The 23851-nt window shown below is 40.6% G+C and overlaps 2 protein-coding genes across 2 annotated transcripts; one reads left to right on the top strand and one right to left on the bottom strand.

The window, feature by feature from the left end:
* Window positions 1-1720: 1720 nt before the first annotated feature.
* Window positions 1721-16853, bottom strand: wdr43 (WD repeat domain 43). The gene is made up of 18 exons (XM_047346042.1): window positions 16610-16853; window positions 14644-14778; window positions 14193-14314; window positions 12420-12540; window positions 12186-12304; window positions 10647-10749; window positions 10480-10544; window positions 10018-10177; window positions 9376-9462; window positions 9149-9274; window positions 8893-9042; window positions 8655-8741; window positions 8515-8546; window positions 8341-8404; window positions 8109-8222; window positions 4647-4716; window positions 2551-2609; window positions 1721-2455 (listed from the first exon to the last, which is right to left on the bottom strand). The coding sequence occupies exons 1-18, from the start codon at window positions 16814-16816 to the stop codon at window positions 2324-2326; spliced, it is 1953 nt and encodes a 650-aa protein (XP_047201998.1). The 5' UTR covers window positions 16817-16853; the 3' UTR covers window positions 1721-2323.
* A 1139-nt stretch (window positions 16854-17992) lies between these two features.
* Window positions 17993-23692, top strand: trmt61b (tRNA methyltransferase 61B). The gene is made up of 7 exons (XM_047392880.1): window positions 17993-19039; window positions 19129-19231; window positions 20371-20561; window positions 20649-20740; window positions 22489-22691; window positions 22775-22849; window positions 22924-23692. The coding sequence occupies exons 1-7, from the start codon at window positions 18329-18331 to the stop codon at window positions 22953-22955; spliced, it is 1407 nt and encodes a 468-aa protein (XP_047248836.1). The 5' UTR covers window positions 17993-18328; the 3' UTR covers window positions 22956-23692.
* Window positions 23693-23851: the final 159 nt, after the last annotated feature.

The following is a 23851-nucleotide window of genomic DNA, read 5'->3' as shown; positions in this document are numbered from 1 at the left end:
CTAAATCCATCCAAAATTTTTAAATGCACTTTTCAGTTCAGTGAAAATAATTACTGCACAGAAAGAAAAAAAAAGAAATGAAATGAGTCTTAGTCTACATGTCACAGTGGGAGTTTTAATTGCAAACAGTAAAGTGTTGATTCTGAGCTTATCTCTCAAACATGGAGAGAGGATTTATTCTTTAGCAGAAGTGTTTTCAAGCTTCATTTCTTTGTATTTATCACATAACTTCTTTAAAGGAACCCAAACCATCACCTTTAATTGTCTTGCAGCTTAGAAACAGATTATACAGAGCTTTATATTAAGCCTGTGCAGCAAGTCAGTCACCCAACATCTAATGTTTCTATAAGCTTGTTGAAATGGGACAGGCTTTTTGACACTTTGCCTCTGTGTCAGTTCAGTGGTATCTGGGATAAAACCCTCAGTCAGTCCAACTTGTTGGTTAACCATCAGATTGTTAAAGTACATCTCACGGAGATTCAACTGGAATAAAAAAAAAAAAAAGATTTGGAGGCAAAGATAAAGCAATGAAATGTAATTTGGTTAAAAGGAACTCAGAAGTAACTGTTGCTGCCCATTAATCTGGGAAGGGTTAGAAGACTTTCAAACTATTTGAAGTTCATAATTTTGGACTGAAAAATAATATTTACAAGTAGAAAAATTTTATTCACCCCATAAATCACAGTGCAATGCTCCATCTTAGACTCCACAGACCTCAGTTAACATGTGATGAGACTTAGTGACAGAACAATTAAAACAAATACTGAACAAGTATGTCCTGTTTGGGAGAGCTGTCTCATGGCAGCACGACTCGGGCTCATTAAATTACATCTAAGTGAAGCACAAGACTTGTGGTATAAGATCCTGGAGCTAGATGAGACCAATGAAGAGATTTTTGACTAATGCACAGCAAATCCAAGCAAACTTCACTCAAAGCATCAAGCACAGCGGTAGAGGGTTGATTTGGGCTTACTGTAACATCAGCAGGACTGGGGTCCTTGCAGTCAACCATAAACTCCTCTGTATTCAGTAATATTCGAGTCAAAATGTGAGGGAATCTACAGCTGGAGGCTGATCTAAACCTAGTCATAGCAGTACAAGGATCCAAAACACAGCAGCAAACCTACATCAAAATGGCTGAAAATTATATATATATAAAAAAAAAGTTTGTCACTTGGGCCAGAACCTGCTCACTACATTTACAATAAGCTCACGAGCAGCTAAGAAAAACCTCACCTCTTCATAAATGTTGAACTATTTATTAGTTACCTTCCTGTTTGTATCAAGACTGTGATGAGAGGTAAATCAAACATTTTTCAGGTGGAAATAAAATCACATTTCATAGAGTTAAAACCCACCATTCTGGTTCTTTGACTCCATCACAATACTGCCAAGCTAAAGTCACACACACCACCTGCTCCCGGACCATCATCTGCTGTCCTCTGACCTCAAGCTGTTTCACCAGCCGCTCTGTAACACCTCGGAAACATGTGCACGACCTCAAACGCAGTAAAGACATTTTGAAAAAGTATTTATTCACCTGTCAGAGTTAAGGTCCCGGGTTGTTTTGTAAGTTGGGCCCATGCCCTGCGACGATGGGGGCTGAAGGTGAAAGCAGCGGAGATGTCCAGATACTGAATGTAAACAACTTTAAGACAAGATTTAGCTGTGATGACATGGTTAAAAAAAAAAAAAAAAAGTCAAGAAACTGCATTCAGGACACTTTACAGAAGGTTGTTTAATCCCAAAGATTTGTGTAGAGGGAAGAGCTCATACAAACACTTCACTGTACATATAGATTTACACTGTGTGGGACCATGCTGAAAGGTCTCGCATTGCAGCCCCACCTCCTGTATCCTGCACAACAACCAGGCATGGGCTAGTCTGCATTCCAGCTAGACTCCAGTGCTGAGTTCGCATGTTTGCTCCAGAGTTAACTTAAACCAATCAGAATGACTATTATTACAATGAACAAACAATGTGGTAATATTTTACGGACTAACAACACATCTTGGAATGCGGAGGAAAAACTGGAACGGCAGGTGAAGCTGGGATGCAGGCTGGCACAGATGAGCAGAGGATTTGCATCAGTTGTAGTTTCACTGAAATGTTGCTCAACTGGTGAGAAGAATCACAAGCTTAAGATGTTTATGGCGAAGCAGTTGTGGGAGAGGAAGGGAGGGACCGCCACTGAAATGCGTCTCTTGATTTTTGTAAAACTTTTTTTCCCCCTCTGATAATAAAATCAAAAAGCTTGAAAATAAAATGACAGTTCATATATAACTCTTTCAGGTCCTTATGCATCATTGAAATCGTTTTGTTCTCATTCTTCTTCGCTCTCATTTTCGTGCTCCATGTCCTCATCTCCGTTCGCTTTGGGTTCTGTTCTTCTGTCGGGATCCAAGTCTTCTTCGTCGTCTTTACTTTCCTGCATTGCCTCCTCTTCTTCCCAGTGCTGAGAGAAAGGCAGAAAAAAAGAAAAGAAAACCATGTCGGTGATGATCCAAACAGATCCAAAAATCCTTTACAGGAAAAAGGGGTCCAACTTACATCAGAGTCTTCATCGGGAAGGGCTTCGTCAACAGACGCCTCATCTTCGTCAGACGAGTCTGCAAAAGAGCAAACAATGGAAAGTGAATGAACTGAAATTTGCATTTCAATGCAGCTTGGCCATTTGCTTATAATGGTACAGACTGTAATACAGCTGCACGATAGTAGAAAATTTTGCTATGACGATACGAGATGCGATCCATGCCTAATTTCTTCCTTCCTCTCTTTCTCATCTGTGCTTCCATCCCTCTGTGACCTTCAACATGTTTGCTAATGTCATTTGTGAGCATCTGCTGATGTCAGACTATGTCTAACCAGCTAAATATTACAATCGCATGTAAAATGAATGTTCATAATACCTGCAATATATTAGCAAACAATTACTGCTCTCCAAACAGTTATTTGCGATATGAATATTGCACACAATGATGTTGCGTTGACGAAACATTTGCGATATATTGTGCAGCCCTACTGTGTGACGTAATCTCTGTTGCCAGCACACTGATGATGCTTTAAGCCCCAACAAACACACTTACAGGCACAAGGCAGCAAGGAGGAGGTGGTCATCATCATAAAATAAATTAAATGGGATTACAATTCTTTAGACTTAACAGATTGGCGTAAATGTACGAGCAACAACATAAAGATAACTGGGATTCAGATCATAGTTCAATTTTATTTTTTTGGACTTAGATTTGGAAAATCAAACCAAAACAGGGTTTTACCATTTCAGGAATCAGATCTTTCGCTTTAAATTGAAACACATATTCCCGTTTAAAAATAAAAAAAGGGAGATTTTTCAAGACTCAAATTAAAAATTTTAGGAAACATTTTTGCTGCATTTCTAGATTCTTAAAAAGGAAATTAAAGCAGCTATTTTTACAGTGGTTTCTTTTAATACGCACGCTAGCATTAGAATAAAGACTCCAGCACTCTTCACGACATCCAAAGCCAATACAAGAGCTGAGCAAGGTGATGAAACAAGAGGATTGGTTCTACACAAGATCAATCGGTTTGAATGAATTTTTTTTTCTTGCTTTGTTCTTTTTTTTGGGAAAATAGAATAAAAAGATTGAAGTCTGAAAAGAAATATATATTTTTCAGCTTCCCCACAAACACCTTTTAAACCTGGAAAAAAACACTACAAGCTAATTCCATACTTTCCTAAACGTTTTCAACCCACATAGGAAGCCGGAGAAACACAAGAGATGTTTCTGTGAAAAGCCGATTGGTTTCTTTAAGTCAAAAAAAAAAAAGGCATTTCATTTAAAACTAACTAAACCGCTCAGCTTTAGCAGATTCTTAGAGGAAACTGCTTTAGCTTATTTATTTTTTTGAATTCCACAAATATTAGGATGTATTATTTCACAATGAGCTTATTTTTAATTGAAGCCATCTTATCTTCATAATAATCTGATTTTTATATTCAGTTCAGTTTTGAGAGGATTATAAAAGTAAACACAGCGACTGAGTTTATGGAGCAAACTGTGATTCAGCAGTCAGGAAAGCTGGAAGCTTCCTGTCAGGCTCCCATGCTGAACTCATAATAAACCTAGTGGAGCAGCAGCAGCAGCACATAGCATTGATACAAAGGGGAAAGAAACATCCTCTTCCTGCTCATCAGCTTCTTTCATCAACGGCTCTTTGTTAAAATCCCGGACCTCTGGTGGGGGGGGGGGGTCTCAGTGCAGGTTCATTATTTCAGCAAAGCTCATTTTTTCCCCCCTCCACGGGGTTCAATGAAGTGCTTCATACAGCACTGTAGTGAGAAATGAGAGCCAACAAAGATCAGTCTTGTTGCTCCACTCAAAGAGGACAATCTGAACTAGGACAGTCAGGTTGCCAGGCAACAGGAGACACTTTTGCGTGCAGAGAGCGGCTGCGTGACGGCCGAGTGTAAGGTCTTCGAGTCAACTACGGGATAACAAAAGGTCAGAAACCGTGCCTAAATTAAACAACAGATGAACCACAGCTGATAGAGTTTTCATTTTAATCCTCTGCAGAGCTGAACCGAGGTCCCAATAAGTGAGAAATGTGCAGGAACAAAAGGTGTAATCTGCTGGGAAACACTGGGAATAGAGGGACTTCACACTCACCCTCTTCATACACCAGTTTAGCTGTATGGTCGACATCTGACACCAAGGTACTGCTGTCGTTTGCTGCCACCTAATGGAGAAATGCGAGATGTTACAGAGGAGAAATTAAATCATTTTATCAACTCACTAATTCAATGAATATCAGCTGCAAACCAGTCAAACATTACAACAACTACATTGGTGGAGGATGTAAAGCCATTCTGATGCAGAACAACTACCAAGTATAAACATTTTTGTTGATTCCAGATCCTGAAAAATGGGATGTTCCACATGTACAGGGGTTGGACAATGAAACTGAAACACCTGGTTTTAGACCACAATAATTTATTAGTATGGTGTAGGGCCTCCTTTTGCGGCCAATACAGCGTCAATTCGTCTTGGGAATGACATATAGAAGTCCTGCACAGTGGTCAGAGGGTTTTTAAGCCATTCTTCTTGCAGGATAGTGGCCAGGTCACTACGTGATACTGGTGGAGGAAAACGTTTCCTGACTCGCTCCTCCAAAACACCCCAAAGTGGCTCAATAATATTTAGATCTGGTGACTGTGCAGGCCATGGGAGATGTTCAACTTCACTTTCATGTTCATCAAACCAATCTTTCACCAGTCTTGCTGTGTGTATTGGTGCATTGTCATCCTGATACACGGCACCGCCTTCAGGATACAATGTTTGAACCATTGGATGCACATGGTCCTCAAGAATGGTTCGGTAGTCCTTGGCAGTGACGCGCGCCCATCTAGCACAAGTATTGGGCCAAGGGAATGCCATGATATGGGAGCCCAAACCATCACTGATCCACCCCCATGCTTCACTCTGGGCATGCAACAGTCTGGGTGGTACGCTTCTTTGGGGCTTCTCCACACCGTAACTCTCCCGGATGTGGGGAAAACAGTAAAGGTGGACTCATCAGAGAACAATACATGTTTCACATTGTCCACAGCCCAAGATTTGCGCTCCTTGCACCATTGAAACCGACGTTTGGCATTGGCATGAGTGACCAAAGATTTGGCTATAGCAGCCCGGCCGTGTATATTGACCCTGTGGAGCTCCCGATGGACAGTTCTGGTGGAAACAGGAGAGTTGAGGTGCACATTTATTTCTGCCGTGATTTGGGCAGCCGTGGTTTTATGTTTTTTTGGATACAATCCGGGTTAGCACCCGAACATCCCTTTCAGACAGCTTCCTCTTGCGTCCACAGTTAATCCTGTTGGATGTGGTTCGTCCTTCTTGGTGGTATGCTGACATTACCCTGGATACCGTGGCTCTTGATGCATCACAAAGACTTGCTGTCTTGGTCACAGATGCGCCAGCAAGATGTGCACCAACAATTTGTCCTCTTTTGAACTCTGGTATGTCACCCATAATGTTGTGTGCATTTCAATATTTTGAGCAAAACTGTGCTCTTACCCTGCTAATTGAACCTTCACACTCTGCTCTTACTGGTGCAATGTGCAATCAATGAAGACTGGCTACCAGGCTGGTCCAATTTAGCCATGAAACCTCCCACACTAAAATGACAGGTGTTTCAGTTTCATTGTCCAACCCCTGTATGTTGTTCATGATTTCTTTCACCACCCAAAACGTCTACACTAAAATTGTTAACTCCAACCAAATAAACATTTTGCCAAATAGAAAATTGAAATACAAACAGAAATGTAAATTGATTTATTCTCTCTAATTTGAACTGCCACAATAAAAACAGCTTGATGCGCTGAGAGATTAATTAAATCTGAAATGTAGAACTTTTTTACTTCCTTTCAGAACATTTATTAGTCCATTGGTTTAATATATTGTTCATGACGTGCATGTGTTCATCAGTGATGGCCAAAGATTAGAACTGACCCGTTCCTCCATCGCTTTACTGTCTATTAAGATCTACAGCGTATATTTAGGTTTGATTGAGTTTAGTAAAATTCAGATAAGGGTTAGGCAATATAGACGGGGGAATTATCCTGTAATTCCTTTATATTGTGCTGCATTTTAACCTCCATCAAGGTAACTGCAATACATTTTTTCCTCATTTATGTCTCAGTCCTTAAGAAACAAAACACAGAAAAAGTAATTATTCATAATCTGAACAAGGCAGTGAGATCTGGGAGAAAACCAGAAATTTGAAATCGGCTACAAAAGGCCTGACAAGCTGTTAGTCCTGCAAATAAATTCAGCTGATATTAACCAACCATTGAAGAAGAAGCCCAGAAACCCCAGCTGTGGGTGTTTAACAATGTCTGCAGAACAAATGCATAACAACCGTCATATCAACTCCGTGGCACCAGCGACCCACATATTTGAGTCAAAAGAGCAAATTGAGAAAGACCTGAATTCTCAATGTCTTGACCTCAATTAAACAAAGGGCAGGAGAAAGAGAAATTCACAATTAATACGGCTAATTAATGTTACTGATATAACCATCAGAACTATCATACGTATCTAACAAAATACAGACATATTACCAATTCATATAATTAGAGACAGATAAGGTTGTTATTTTGCAGTCTCCGACTACTCTTGCACAGTTTGGCTAATATTTTAAAGACAGCAAAACCAAAAAGCTCACTTCCAAATAAAAAACTAAGACATACAAAGAAAGAATAAAATAAACAGGATCCAGATGAAAGACTAAACCAAAATGTTCACGCTTATTATAACATTAACATTGCATTTAAATACAATGCAGTTACACCACATTACCTTTGGGATTACTCTTAGACATCTTTGAACTGAACTGAATTTGAATCACGTTGAAGAGTTCAGACTTAGGGCGGCAATGGAGACAGAGACTCAGAACATCTGATGTACAAGTGTTTGGGAGGTCTTTGTTTAACCCACGACTATTACCAACAAGAACAAAAATGTTACTTTACTGGTTCAGTAATTCAAGGAACCTTGCAAATGTGAGAAAAATAGTGTTTACCAAACTACTGGGAGGAGGTTTCTGCACATAAATAACCTTTTCTTGCACTGAGAACCGAGTTCGTTCATAGACTATAAATCAGATTTAGTTTTTCCGTTGCTTTTGACTTCTGAGGTTTCTCAGACATCCAAGTATTTAACTTACTTCCCCAAAGGCATGGAGAGTAAAATATGTGAAAACCTGGTGGACTGTGTCTGACATCCATCCTACTGGTTGTAAGGATGACCTCCCCATCTAAATCACCAGCTGGGGACCAAAGTCATTGGTCTTCTGGTCAATCTGCCTTCAGTCGTTTGTTCTGATAAAGGCAGGGTTTTCTAACGCAGCGGTGCTCTCTGCACAGCTTCCAAAACCTCTCAGGGACATGTCAGAGACTTAACTGCCTGATTCAAGCTCCAGGATCTTTGATAATATGCCAATGGTGTGGCTAATCGGTGCAAAAGGATACAATTTCTTTGAGAATCCATAATGGAAGTAATTAAAAAAATTAAACTTAAAAAAAAAAAAAAAAAAAAAAAGGCTTCAGAGGGGGCAAGGACACCACCTACCTGGTTCATTAGGAGATGCAGCTTCCCGTGCAGCTTTGTCAGTTTGTGGAATATCTTCACTCTGCTCTCGATCATGTGATAAAGGACTCCCAGCTGGGTGACCAGGTCCGGCAGCTGCATGAGAGGAGGGAGGGCGGAAACACTTCAGTGAAGCCATTCTGTTAAGTGATGAGTGCTTTATATGAGTGCTGTAAAGACAATGAGAAAGACAGGGTATCTGTATAAGCCTCACCGATGCCAGGTATGACGTGTGGTGCATGAGGACTGCCTTGAGCCACCGTACCATCAGACACGCCCTGCAGGAAGAAACAAACATGCTTCCTGTCAAATAACAGGACCCTGACTTTGCAATGAATGAGAAAAGGCTGCAGAGAACAGCAGTGAAATTAATAGTTCTTGAACTTACGCTAAAGGGTGCCCCTGGAGCCTCTTCGTTAGCTGTGGAAGACAGAGGATAAGTGACTGCTGTAACTAAGATGCTGAGGAGAAATCTGTTCAGGTTTGTGTCTCTAAATAGTTAAAACATCGCTTTAATGTGACTCTTACCTCTTCAACCAACGGTATAACAGCTGGGAGCGGTAATCGAGCTACTGTCTTTTTTATTAACGCCTCTTTACGAGTCTGGAAAACTTTCTGCAAGAGAAAAAAAAAAAGTCGTTTTTTTTATTTAACTGAGCATGCACCACTGATTCTACCTGAGAATTAACGTTCAATTACTAATGAATATTTTAAGAGCCATGTTATTTTAGTAAATTTGAATTCAGAGCTTCAAAGGAGAACTTACATTTAGGATGTTAGCATCTTTGCTCTCGAGGCCCTGCATCAGCAGGACCGCATAGTTGTCCGTCTGCAATGAGGCCTCCACTTTAGGAGCTCCTTTCTGGTTGGAAACTGCTTCAAGGTCCATTTCACCGAGCCGCTCCGCTATGGAAATCTGCAAACAAACATGCATTAATGCAGAGAGGTTTTCTCACCAAGATGCTCAGAATTACAAAGAGATGGTTACAATCATGTTGCATCATATGTGGAGAAGATCCCACCTCTTTGTTGTCTGCGTCTTTTTTCCTCTTTTCCGTTCCCTGTGGAGCCGCCGTTAGCGGAGCTTTGTGACCGGGCAGTCCTGGAATCAAGACTTTGCTCTTGGCACTGACAATAGGAGTTTTCACCTGGAAAAGTTGGATTTAGCGAACGGATTATGATTCTGTAACTATTTACCTGCGACAAGGTTTTCTCTTCCTACAGTTAAAAATCAACTAAGCCTGGTTACCTTAGAGACAGTGGTCTCCATAGAAAGGGACAGGGTGGTCTTAACATCTCGAGTCAAACATACATGTCTCTCTGCCATGTTGATCTCCTGTAAAGGTGGAAGAAAGAGAAGATGGTAGTCAGGCAGCCAGAGCTAGAGATGTGCAATCCAAGTAATTTTGACAAGAGCATGGATTTAATTTCTCTTCAGTTTATCTTTCTAAAACCCAAAGAGTTTCATTTATTTTTATTTTTATAAAACCTGCAAGGTCTTTCACAAGGATGACCAAATGCTGCATATACATGTGTTAGAAGGATTTTCTACAAGTAAGGCAAAGAAAGGGACAAACAGTCCAAGTATAGCCTCACTAAGAAGATCTTTCCAAATTACACAAAAAGTGGGATTTATAAAATGGACAAAATCGAAAAAAAGTTTTTATTTTTATGTAACTAAAACTTTCTTTGAAAAGGTTTAGTCTGTCAACAATGAGCTTAGGAAATAAATATTTATTTAATATTTAAAATATGTTTTTAAACCCAGGTGCCACTTGGATGAATGAACACCAAGGTTCACGTGACAGATTACCTGGAATTACATAACCAACATCCAACAGAAATATAACTTGGAAATGTTCAAGTGTGTAATATACAAACATCCTCTCACCACTTTCTCCATCACAGGCTGAAGATGGCTGCCGTACGCGAGCAGCACGGACCGCGGATCGGCTCCGAGCGCAGCCGCCAGCAGTGGGATCGGCATCGGGGAATCCTTGGTGTCGGACATCTGCACCGAACAGGATGGTAACAGCGGCTTCTTACAAGGCCTGGGTGGAGTTTTTGTGTTAGTTTTACTCACATTAAATGAGCGTATGTCCAATACTTTAGATTCTAAATTAAGCCTTTACATTTTTAATATCTACCTAACTGATGCAGCTGCATAAATCTTTCCTTAAGCAGGCTGTTTATAACGATGCCTGAGCAGACTGACATGTTGAGTTTGAAGGAACTTTTCACACTGTGCCTCCTTAAATTACTCCAGGTCTGTACCATATAAGGCTTTATATGAACTAAAATGTTTCTTTTCAACACATTCAGCTGGATGTCTCCAGTATGAAGCGGGACTTACCCATTTAAAAAGTGCTCAAACAGATGCAGCTGTCCGTCCTTACACACCACTGCCAGCCTCACAGCCTGCAGGAAACAAAGAAAACATGCAAGTATGAACAGAAAACACAACAAAACTGTTTTTTTGCAGACGTATTAAGTAAGGTAACATTAAGGTGCTGCTCTGACCTCTTCCTTTCTGCCAGATGTGCTGAGGTCCACGTGTTGGGGTTCATCCGTCAAAGTGAAAGAAACCACAGAGTTTTTGTCCTTCCCATCTTCTCGTACTTGCCTATACGTAACACACATGCAGCCAGAACCAATTTATCAATTAAACTGTTGATCAAAACATTCTAACCTGTGACATACAGCTTAATCCTATTAAACATAAGGTGACAAAGCTTTTCTATGAATGTTTCAGTCTTTGACTTTTAAAAGCTGCCAAGGTTGGGTCACATTTCCCATGGACTGGGCTCTACACTCGAGATGAACCTTGAAGGGCTTTCTGCTACCGTACGCACACTCATCTGATCTCTGTTGTCCGTGGTTAATAACAGGGAACTAAAGAAACACCCTAAGCACACTTTGATAAGTACATCAGTTTTTGGATCACGGTTCGGTACAAAATAAAAAACATTACGTATTGGGGTTCTAATAACTTTACCAACCAACAAACTTATCAAAAAGTAAACATTTACAGATAAGATAAACTAAAGGCCATGTACAATAGGGCAGATTTAATGTACTGACAAATTTACTGTACCATAAATGAATGGTATGCAAGGATCACACTGCCCCTGGTGGTCAGACACGAGATGCATTTCTTAATTTTTGTTTTAAAACATTTAATATTAAAGGTGGACAAACATGTTTACAGTACGAACAGAAGAAAATCTTATTTTTTTTATTTTTGTCAGGATTTTATACCTTGAAAATAATAGCTGCACAAACCAGCAGTAACATTTGACACCATTTTCGTTAAATATGAAGAACACGTGCACGCGCTCTCCACACCAAAGCAATGCTATTGTTATACTCCTTTGGTATGGAGAACTTCAGATAGTAGCTTCATCCACTCATTTGCTATAGTGGCAGTTTCAGAATAGCAACAAATGCATGTAGACATCCTCCTCTGGATCAGAGTGCTCACCTGTAACTGATAATTACTTTCACTGTTTGATACATATACACAAACCGTTACACCTTCAAACATTTTTCTGTTTAATGTAAAAAAAATTATTTCCGCTGTCACTGCTTTCTGATCAGACTCAGTGTTTTGAAGCTTGTTAAAATGCATTAAGGCATAAATAGACTTGGCAGTAAGGTCCCCTGTGAGATTGACCGAGTTACTCCTTAACATTGTAAAGCTGTTGTGAGACAGTCGTGATCAGGATTAGATTCTTCAAGCTCCCAGGAGAGAAAGGGAAGATTGCCACATTCAGTGGGCAAACTGTAGTGAAGTTTAACTATTTCAGGATGGATCATAATGTGGCAAGGCTTGTCTGGTGAATTCCTAAACCTCCGCTCAGTTTGTTATTCCAAAGTCATTGTTACGATAAGAACCCCAAATATTTCTAATCATCATAGACAAGGTCATGGTGGACACCGCACAGTCTAACAGGACTGTTTTGGTCTTGTGCATATTTCCCAGTGGGTTGGGCAAGTGTCAAATTTACTAAGCTTCTATCAGCATAATCAGGATGAAAGATTAGGTTCTCACCAACTCACCAAACACTGAGCAGTCGATCGTGTGCTGCTCCTGAGAGGAAGTAAAGGCCGTTGCTGTCCGGAGGTCGTGTGGTGGCAAAGCGCAGGATCGTCACAGCCGTGGAGTGGCCTGTGAATTTCTATGAGAAGAACCCAAAGCAGAGTATCAGAAAGACAGAACTGTATATGACGGCCTGTTACACCCACTAGGCTACAGCACAGACAAAATAAAACATTCTGAATGAGAAGACTCACCCTGTAAACCTCCTTGGTCTCCAAATCCCACATCTTGATCACGTGTCCAGCTGAGAGCAACAGTTTCCCATCGGGGCTCACACATAAACTGGTCACTGCTGCACGGTCCGCTTTCCACTTACTACATCGACAACAAAAACAGGAAGCAGATTTATCAGTGAGTCTGAAACATCTCAGCTGCAGTCAACTGTTTCATGTTATTCCTTTCTGCTAAAAATCTGAGGACCAAACCAGGCTTTACGGAGCTTCAGGTAAAGAGTCGAGAGGACTTCCAACGTCTCAGATTTGCGTGGTTACAAACATCTGTTTGTGTCGCTGCGGAGTTATTTCAGGAAGAGAGAGCTGTTCCAACCATTTAGATGGCAGCTTCGAATTTGCACTTGCTTTGACCGCTTAAAATGACAAATGTCACCAGAAACTGCCTGCTTTAAATCAAGAGCTGAAAACATCTCTTTAAAACATTCTGGGACAATAACTGAGCTTTAATGAACATGAAGTCAAACAAATTAGAGTGCTTCTTCTCAGTCACAAAAAAAAAGCAAGTTTAAACTGCACACACTTTGTAGAAATTTGGCTTTTGCACGTGTGTAAAAATGACAAACTTCACAAGTTATAAAAGTGCAGGAGAAGTTTTGAATTAAAAGACTGCAGACATACATTTCTTAGGATCATCATTGTGATTTGTTTAATCTTAAAACCAAAAAGCAAATATGTGTTCAAAATCAATCATGATTGTCACACTGGAGTACATAGCTGGAAAATGGTCAGGCTGGAGCTGCACAACAGATGAACCCAGTGGCTGGTTCTGGAGCAACCCAGAATGATTTCCCCTCAGAAAGCATTAACCCTGAATCTTCTAATTTACCAAAGGCATCTCCACTGAGGTTCAAAACAGTAATTAAACTTAAATGACGACCAGTTACGCAGAAGCTTGACCAATGTTTTGTTCAGCTCTGAGCAAAGGTTAATGTTCTATGTCTCTGTTGCTTTAGTTATAAACAGCTGCTTTTTGTTGGTTTGTTTTGACACAGCTTGGCCCAACCTGCAGAGATTGCATGTTGTAAAGATGAAGGCTGCATCAAAGTCTACTCAATTAACTTACATCAGAATATTGATGTTGGTAAATTCAGAGTGGGATCTTGTCGTGCATGTAAACAAAAGGAGCTTGAACTGAGAGGGAGAGCTGAAGTGACTTTGTTTACACTGTAACAACAGTTACATTGGAAAGAGTCAAAATGCAATCTAGAAGGGCAGACTTTCTGCTGAGGTAGCAGCAATTATAAAACTAATGGTACTTCTCAGGTCTGCACGGTGGCGCAGTTGGTAGCACTGTTGCCGTGCAGCAAGAAGGTCCTGGGTTCGATTCCCGTCTGGGGGTCTTTCTGCATGGAGTTTGCATGTTCTCCCTGTGCATGCGTGGGTTCTCACCGGGTACTCCGGCTTCCCCCCACAGTCCAAAGACATGTCTGTTAATTGGTTAATCTAAATTGCCCTTAGGTGTATGAATGAGTGTGTGCATGGTTGTTTGTGTGTTGCCGTGCGATAGACTGGCAACCTGTCCAGGGTGTACCCCGCCTCTCGCCCATAGACTGCTGGAGATAGGCACCAGCTTCCCCGCGACCCACAATGGAATAAGCGGTAGAAAATGACTGACTGGTACTTCTCAATAACAACACGACCCTATTTAAGTAAAACTTTATTGCCAAGTTAGTTCTCCTCTGTCCCTGTCTGCATACTGAACGTGCCCATCTCAAAGGAGAAGTAGCCACTGACCTTCGTGTCTTTCCAGTCTGCAGGTCCCACTCAATGATGTTTGTGTCTTCTGAGCCGCTGTACAATAAACCGTCTTCAGGATGCCAGTGGACACAGTTCACTCCTCCGCTGTGACCTCCATCCTACCAGGGAGCAAAGGGAGGTTTTAGAAGAATATTTTAGCGGATGCTTCATGTCATACTGTAGATTTAAAAGAAAGGCGGATGGATTTGCTGCAGTCATATATCTGTTTATTTTATGTCTAAAAATCCCTTTTCTTCACAGGGTGGAGCTTCTTTCCATTTACTGTTTTAAACACTATTTTAACAGCATTAATACAAATGTCAAAAAAAAAAAAAAAAATCACATCTACAGCTGAGCTTTTCAGGGAGCATTCTGTATGGTCTGACATGTCAACGCTTTACATTAAAAGTTATGTTCATTTTCTAATCCTTGAGCTTTAAGTACTTACCAGAGTACAGTGCAAGGCTCCCTTCACTGTACTGTAGATGAGAACGGTTCCAGCTGCTGTGCCCATTGCCAACAGGTCTGCCCTCTCCTCCACCTGAGCCACCTCTGATTTCCTCTTCTTCCTCTGAGGCCCCTCCTGAAACCACATTTATAACAATGAACTAAATACCTCTCAATGACAGCAACTTATATTTAAATTCTCAGGTATTAAACCACTCAATGCTAGTTTTACACCAACAAAGAAAAAAAAAATCCATAATGATCATTCAGAAGTTGACCTTCCAAACACACCTGACCAAGATAAAATAAAAATATTCTTTTAAACCACCTTCAGTGTTATCATCTTTGGTTTTGATAGTGAAATGTTATCACTCTGCTCCATCGCATATTTCAAACCAAAGAAATATCCGAATAAAGAAATAAATTAACATTTAATTCACTGAAAAAAAATCTTTATTTTGGATTATTTTCAACCCAGTCTAGGTAGCTTATCTTAAAGCATAACCAACCCATATTAGGTCCAGGGAATATCTTAGGGTACTGGGTAATTTCACCCATTCATCATTTTGTCCTTTTGTGGTTCGGTGATATAATAAAAAAATTAATACCCTTCCATGGGAGATTTCAGAGCAGCCATGCATCCATTCTTACCCGCAACGATGACTAAAAGTGATCTACCATGATCTATAGTAAGTAAATGTTATGTTACTCTAATAGATTATATTTAATGCCAGGGGGGTTTGCTCTGAGTCTTTGTTATTTGATTAATGGTCACAATCAGACATATTTCATAAGAGTTAACTGGGATCAGAACCACAATCAATGGAAATAGGGTGTAATATAAAGTCTACTTTCCTGTCAGACTTAAGTAATATTTTTTCTCAACAATTTTTAAACTCTAATAGGAATAAACTGCTGTTTTGTCTATAGCTATGGCAACAAGTGGTTACAAAATGCAGATACAGACTGGCAAATCTTTCCACAATCAATGTTTTTCTCTCCTGCAGTATTGTTAAGCCATAAAGGATTAATTTAATATCCAAAATGAAAAAAAAAAAAAAGTTTTGTAGAGTGTTGAAATCACAGCATCCTCTGCCTCCATCTTACCTCATCCCTGCAATCCTCCACTGTCCAAGACCCTTCTTAATACATCCATTAACCTTCTCTGTGGTTGTTTCCCTTCTCTATATTCAGTATATTTTTTCAGAGAATCCAGTATTCTTGTATATTGAAATCATAATTACACTAAAGCAACAACTAGTTTTGGTACAGGTAATTGACATTTCTTTCATACTTGAGTAGAAGTTTTTTTTATTTCCTGTAAAATAGGTGTTTACAAACAGAAAATAAAAAACCCTAGGATTTCAGCCTACAGACATATGCAAGGGTTAAAGTATTAGTGGTTTCTGTATGGGAGGCTTTTGACATTTTTTTCAGTTAAATAAAAAAAATAAATAAATACTATGAACAACAGAGAACCTTTATGTCAATGTGTTGACATTTGTCTAAGATGCAAAACTTTACAGCATGCCATTTGAAAGCGTACAATTCCAAGCAGATGAGTTATAATGCCCCACATGCTTCATAACCGCCTCATGCTAGCTTAAATAAGGCGTTTTCATAAACCAATTACAACATAAAAACAGAGTACCGAATAAAAAAAACATTTTTCTTATAAGTTTTGACAGCAGGTTAACCATAAAGTAGCACCGGAAGACACTTCCCATGTTTTTTGAAACTACCATGTGGGTTAACATGTGCGTTCGCGCAGCTAGTCAAGCTGAAGCTCTCTAGCTACAAATATGTCATATAAACTGTTTGGAATAACACCGAGGTCAACTCTTCATCTTTGTATTCACTTTTCTTACACAACATGTGACTTCTTACATGGTTTAAAGCGAAGGAAAACACCCCTATAAGTCACTCAGGCCTGACTAGCTGCAGCAGCTAACAGCGAGCTCTCCTACCTTCACTGTCCGGCATGGTCCCCAAGCTATGCACGTACAGGTGGCGCTTAAATGGGCTGAAGGCACGAATTCTTGGTGAAGAGTTTTACTGTCCGTGTTCCAGACGCGAAGTCTGCCATCCTGTGCACAGACAGCTAAATACTGTCGCGATTTGGATGAAAAAACGCAAGGGAGCTGCAGCGAATACCTAACACCGTCCGCCGCCATTTCTGCAGCGCTGCTTTGCGTCTGCTACGTGCTTACACCAACCACGTGCGGCCGTCACAGGACATGCGCATTAACGTGACACACGAGCCGGCGTCTCATTGGCTACTGCTAGACAACAGCTCTGAGTGTTGAACCCACAGAAGAAATGATACGTGAGGACGTCCGCCATATTGTTAGTGGCATGTTCATGAATACTTGTTCAAAATGAAATTTTACAAGTTTCCATTAATCATTTAATTAACAGCAATTTATGTTAATATAGTATATTATAAATATTGAGCATTATTATTATTATTAAATAAGTAAATAATAAAGAGTCGACCCAGATGATGACTAAAGATATTGAAAGCAGCACCTATCAACTGAACTAAAAAAGGGGGAAAAGTTTTTGGAGACAAGTCCTGAAGTCTGGTAAAACTGAAATTTTAATGTTTAGTCAAAATGGATACAGTTATATTTAGAGGTAAAAGAGGGAAATTTGCATCAACGTGTCAAAAGATGGGGAAGAGAAGGGAATACTTCCAAATGGACAATGACCCTTAGCAAATTTGGCAAATTAGTTTCACAGTGCCAAGGACAACAGAGACAATGTTTTAGAGTAGCCCTCACATAGCTCTTATCTCAATCATAAATGAACTTCATTGAAAGATCTGAACAGGTTTCTGTGAGGCAACCTAAAACTTTGACTCAGTTACACCAGCTCTGTCAGGAGGAATGAGGCAAAATTCCCAACAGTTGTGAGAAACGTCTGGAAGGATACCCAAAACCTTCTACCCAGGTTCAAAGGGGAAATACTAAGAAAATGCAAAATAATCTCAGTATCTCTTTCATTATTCTGACATTAAGCAAACAGAAATAATTATTCTAACTGACCTAAACATGAAAGGTTTAGTCAGATTTTTTTTGACAGACAATAAGAAAAAAGGTGATGCGTCTTTTTATACAACTGTATCATTTTTGCATTATTATTTACTAAAGGATGTGACTACATCTTAAAGAAATGACTGCCGCATTTGGTTTTTGCACAAATACTTTACTTAATTTATGTATTTACAGTCTAATGTGAAACGGAAGAGACTTGTGCGGCTGATGCCATCGTAACACAACAGACCCCATAGTTACAGGGCTTCGGTTGAAACGCAACAGAAACTATCTGCTCAAATTGCAACTCAGAACATGGCGGTGACGTCGACGTATAGTCTGCCTTTTTGGTTTAGAATTATTTATCTATCGTTTCAATAACCTTGAGTAAGGATTTCAAACGTGTAAACATAATACAAAGTGTAAAAAAATAATTAAGAAATAGTTAAAACGCATTTGAGTAAATGTTGCCGTCTGCTGGCAACATTGGAGTACTGCGGCAGGCGCGTGTTTATGACGCTATTCACATGTGCGTTTGAAGCAGCGACCTCCTTCCTTTTGTAAACAGGCGGTCTCCGTGTAAGTTGACTTTAATAATTTTATAATGCATTTGTGATTTGAGTTGTTCATTCTGGGACAGAGTAGACAGTCATGGCTGTGCATGCAGCTCACAGATGTATGTATTTGCATAGACTGGTTCATAGCAGGAACAGAGATTTGCTTGTGAAACTTGTTAAAAGTAGTTGCAGCAGGATTTTTTTCACTGCTTCTATGAGATCTTATGAGGATGATGGACAGAGTCAAGAGTCCTTAAAACTACGTCCTAACAAAACAGAAAGTCAGGCTCTCCTGATCAGAAGGAAGCGACCCTTGTCCCCTCTGGAGAGGATCAGCAGTCTGCTGCCTCAGGATGTACTGAGCCCAGAGGTGATGCAGCTTAGAGAGCAAGAACAGCATGAAGAGGAAGCAGAGAAGTGTGATCCTGCGGTAGTCACTGGAGAGGAAGATCTCGAGACCTACACTGGCCCTGGGACAGCAGAGGAGCCAAAAGCTACTGCGTTTCAGCATGTGGAGGCGCAGGTGTACCCCACTCTTCTTGGGGAGAGCTTGCTCACTTCTGGGGAGCTGCTTATCGCTGAGTACAGAAAGAATAGGCGGGTGGAGTTCAGGAAGATGTTCCAGCTTCAGCCAGGGTCCCGTCTGCAGAGCAGTTGGGGGATCATCATGCATGAGGACCTTATGGGGCAGCCTGCAGGCCGATTCCTGAAGACGAGCAGGGGCGTTCCTATCTTTATTCGGCGTGCCAGTCTGGAGGACTACGTGCTGCATATGAAGAGGGGACCTGCTATCGCCTATCCAAAGGTAGATGTGTAGATTATGTTAAATACAGAGATGTTTTAAGAGCGTCTGATTGATTAACCTTATCCATCTGTGTCTCCTTGTGTTATCAGGATGCAGCCAACATGCTGCTGATGATGGATGTTATGGAGGGAGACTGTGTGCTGGAGTCAGGTTCTGGGTCTGGAGCAATGTCACTGTTTCTGTCCAGAGCAGGTCAGTCTGTCTGAGTCATTTTGCCTTCCCTGCATTTTGACTAAACTCCAGTTTTTACAGAACCTTGCAAAGGTTTTCAAAATCCTTGAGTTTTTCCACATTTAGTCCCATTCCAACCACAAACATTGCAGTTATTTATTGAGACTTATAGAAGTGACCGTCCAACTAAGCAGACAAGGCAGTGTCAGTCTTAGGTGTGAGAATCTATAGACAGGACAACCATTAGCCGTTACACAAATCGGACATTTTTGAAAAAGTGGCAAGAATGCCATTGTTAAAAGAAAATCTTACATTTTGCCACATACCATTTAGAAAACCAAGCCATCATGTAGAAGAAGATGCTTTGGTCAGATAAGGCCAAAATTGAACTATTTAGCCTACGCGCAAAATGTGACATGGTGGAAAACTATTACCGCACTTACCCCTAAACACATGATCCCCACAATGACACATGATGGTGGCCGCATCATGTTGTGGTGTGCTTTCATCGGAGACTTGGAAGATCCGACAGAGTTCGAGCTATTTTGTAAAAAATGGTCAAAATTGTAGCCTCTAGATGTACAAAGTAGGTAAAAACAAACAAGAGTTTGGAGGTCATATAGAATCAGTGAAATGTGGTCTTGTATTAAAGGTTAGCTCAGGGGGGCTGAATGCAAATCCACACCAAACCTTTTATATATTTGTAGAAAAACTAGAAAGCCATTTATCCTTTTCTTCCACTTCACATTAACACGTGTGTACATCCATCATATTAAATCATAATAAAATAAAGTTTATGGTTGTAATGCCATAAAACATGGAAGAGTTGAAGGGCTATGAATACATTGCAGATGTTCTCAGAGCTAAGCTAGATCAAAAGTAAAGTGTACGAGTATGAGTGACACTGTAGGGTTGCTTCAAGTCTGACAGCTGCAGTTAGGAAGGACATTTTATACAGAACCTTTCCATATATAAGGTGCAGCAGCACATCACTAGTGATAGAAGTCTGGCTTCTTCAAAGGAACCTGTCATGTAATACGTGAAGGTTTAGAACTAGTTTCCAGTAATTTGTTAAAAATGAATAATGTGAACCAAGATTATGATACAAATCAGACCTCATTGAACATTCAGAAATGTTATGGTCCAGGTTTTTATTCCAGTTGGTTCCAAGGGTAGCGTGCTGAGCGTGGAGGTCAGGGAGGATCACCACAGAAGATCTGTAAAAAACTACGAGCGTTGGAGGATGTCGTGGGCTCTGCGACGAGAACAGGAGTGGCCCAACAACGTGGAGTTTCAGCACGCCGACCTCTGTTCATCCTCGTCGCTCCTCGCTGGGCGAGGATTTCACTCGGTCAGTGTCTGCGTCAAAGGCCCTTATTAACATCCGTTTCTCATTAATAGATCAGCTCATTCATCTGAGGGGCCTTTTCTGTTGCAGGTTGCTCTTGACCTGATCCATCCTCACCTAGTTTTACCTACCGTGCTGCCACACCTGCATCCTGGAGCTGTGTGTGCCGTGTACCTCGCCAAGTGAGTAGCCACTTTGTAGCGGTCGCATCTCAAACCAGTTATAGGCTTAAACACCTACTGCTGTAGATAATACCAATTAAAATGGACACTAGTTGTGTTGGTAATATACAGGTCCTTCTCAAAATATTAGCATATTGTGATAAAGTTCATTATTTTCCATAATGTCATGATGAAAATTTAACATTCATATATTTTAGATTCATTGCACACTAACTGAAATATTTCAGGTCTTTTATTGTCTTAATACAGATGATTTTGGCATACAGCTCATGAAAACCCAAAATTCCTATCTCACAAAATTAGCATATCATTAAAAGGGTCTCTAAACGAGCTATGAACCTAATCATCTGAATCAACGAGTTAACTCTAAACACCTGCAAAAGATTCCTGAGGCCTTTAAAACTCCCAGCCTGGTTCATCACTCAAAACCCCAATCATGGGTAAGACTGCCGACCTGACTGCTGTCCAGAAGGCCACTATTGACACCCTCAAGCAAGAGGGTAAGACACAGAAAGACATTTCTGAACGAATAGGCTGTTCCCAGAGTGCTGTATCAAGGCACCTCAGTGGGAAGTCTGTGGGAAGGAAAAAGTGTGGCAGAAAACGCTGCACAACAAGAAGAGGTGACCGGACCCTGAGGAAGATTGTGGAGAAGGGCCGATTCCAGACCTTGGGGGACCTGTGGAAGCAGTGGACTGAGTCTGGAGTAGAAACATCCAGAGCCACCGTGCACAGGCGTGTGCAGGAAATGGGCTACAGGTGCCACATTCCCCAGGTCAAGCCACTTTTGAACCAGAAACAGCGGCAGAAGCGCCTGACCTGGGCTACAGAGAAGCAGCACTGGACTGTTGCTCAGTGGTCCAAAGTACTTTTTTCGGATGAAAGCAAATTCTGCATGTCATTCAGAAATCAAGGTGCCAGAGTCTGGAGGAAGACTGGGGAGAAGGAAATGCCAGAAGTCCAGTGTCAAGTACCCACAGTCAGTGATGGTCTGGGATGCCGTGTCAGCTGCTGGTGTTGGTCCACTGTGTTTTATCAAGGTCAGGGTCAATGCAGCTAGCTATCAGGAGATTTTGGAGCACTTCATGCTTCCATCTGCTGAAAAGCTTTATGGAGATGAAGATTTCATTTTTCAGCACGACCTGGCACCTGCTCACAGTGCCAAAACCACTGGTAAATGGTTTACTGACCATGGTATCACTGTGCTCAATTGGCCTGCCAACTCTCCTGACCTGAACCCCATAGAGAATCTGTGGGATATTGTGAAGAGAACGTTGAGAGACTCAAGACCCAACACTCTGGATGAGCTAAAGGCCGCTATCGAAGCATCCTGGGCCTCCATAAGACCTCAGCAGTGCCACAGGCTGATTGCCTCCATGCCACGCCACATTGAAGCAGTCATTTCTGCAAAAGGATTCCCGACCAAGTATTGAGTGCATAACTGTACATGATTATTTGAAGGTTGACGTTTTTTGTATTAAAAACACTTTTCTTTTATTGGTCGGATGAAATATGGTAATTTTGTGAGATAGGAATTTTGGGTTTTCATGAGCTGTATGCCAAAATCATCCGTATTAAGACAATAAAAGACCTGAAATATTTCAGTTAGTGTGCAATGAATCTAAAATATATGAATGTTAAATTTTCATCATGACATTATGGAAAATAATGAACTTTATCACAATATGCTAATATTTTGAGAAGGACCTGTATGACCAGGACCTGAATTCAGTTCGGTCTTTTCACAGTATAACACAAGTCGTTGATCTGCTGGAGGGTCTACGGTGTTCTGGGCTTTCTGTTCTATGCGAACGTGTCGTTGAGGTTCCAGTCCGAGACTGGGTGGTGAACCCCGCCCTGCAGAAAGATGGACAATACTGCACCAGGAAAGCTCCGAACCTGGGCGAAGATCCGAGGAGCCAGGAAGAAAGCTCAGATGGGGCTAATAGAGGTAAGTACAAATGAAAAGGATTGATTTATATAAACGCTGATCGGTTGACTTTTTCTCCTCATAAACTTTGGTTGTCTCTTTAGAAAACAACTTCGGGCCAGCATTTGGTAATGTTCCCTACATTGCCAGACCACATCCTGAACAAATGAGTCACACAGGTTAGACTGAGGTCAAATCCCAGGTTCTGTTTAGTGTTTGGTGTAAATTCTCATCTTATCCTTTCATTTTTCAGCCTTCCTGGTGAAACTGAGGAAATTTGTGTAGTAGCTACAGTCACTGAAGACCCTGGATACCAATGACTATTTAAGAGGTGAATGTTACCTCACAGAGTAAAAGAAAAATAAACTGATGAAAATACATTTTCTTTTTTGTTTATAAAATGTATAAATCCAGAATTTAGATAGTAAAACAGGGTTCCTACCTATATTCCTTACTCCACATTCAAAATGCCAAAATTCCAGTTAGTTTTTGAAGCCATTGATTTTAAACAGAAAGCTCCTTAAAAATAAAAAAATAAAATTCTAGAGGTCAGGCTTTAAATAGCTATTGTAAGGAAGGATGGACAGAAATGGATGGACGGACAAACCGATGCATTGAAAAACGTTATGGAAGGATGGACAACAGGGTGGATAGTTCAAATGATTGAGCGTCAAACTGATGGATAGTTTTTATAGATGTACAGTTGGACAAATTGATGGAAATGTAATAAATGGACAAACAGCTGGATGGATGGATGGATGGATGGACAGACGGATGGACAGATGGGTGAATGCTGTAACAGATGGATGGATGGTTGGACTATTGATGGAAAATGGATGGCCATATTGATGTACAGCCAGACTGAGATGGATGGAAGGACTGATGGATGATGGGACAGATTGACTTCTATGTGCACATTTGGTTTAAAAGCCAGCATGAAAACTCACAGGTTGCAGCAACTTATTTTTAGAAATTCAGACATGAATCATGTTGATAATAAAACAGAGAATAAAAATCCTGGACATTTCTTCAATCAATTTTCTTTCTCCACACTTAACCAGACCTGCAACATACTAAACTCATATTCCATAATTTTTCTAGTCTGTGTAAGAACCTATAGTGACCTTTTAGATCACTATATAAAAGCAAGCACCTTATTCCAGTTAAAAACAACAATGAGA

The sequence above is a fragment of the Girardinichthys multiradiatus genome, chromosome 19 (assembly GCF_021462225.1).
Source record: "Girardinichthys multiradiatus isolate DD_20200921_A chromosome 19, DD_fGirMul_XY1, whole genome shotgun sequence".
Taxonomy (NCBI): domain Eukaryota; kingdom Metazoa; phylum Chordata; class Actinopteri; order Cyprinodontiformes; family Goodeidae; genus Girardinichthys; species Girardinichthys multiradiatus.
This window is presented reverse-complemented; position numbering and strand designations above follow the sequence as displayed.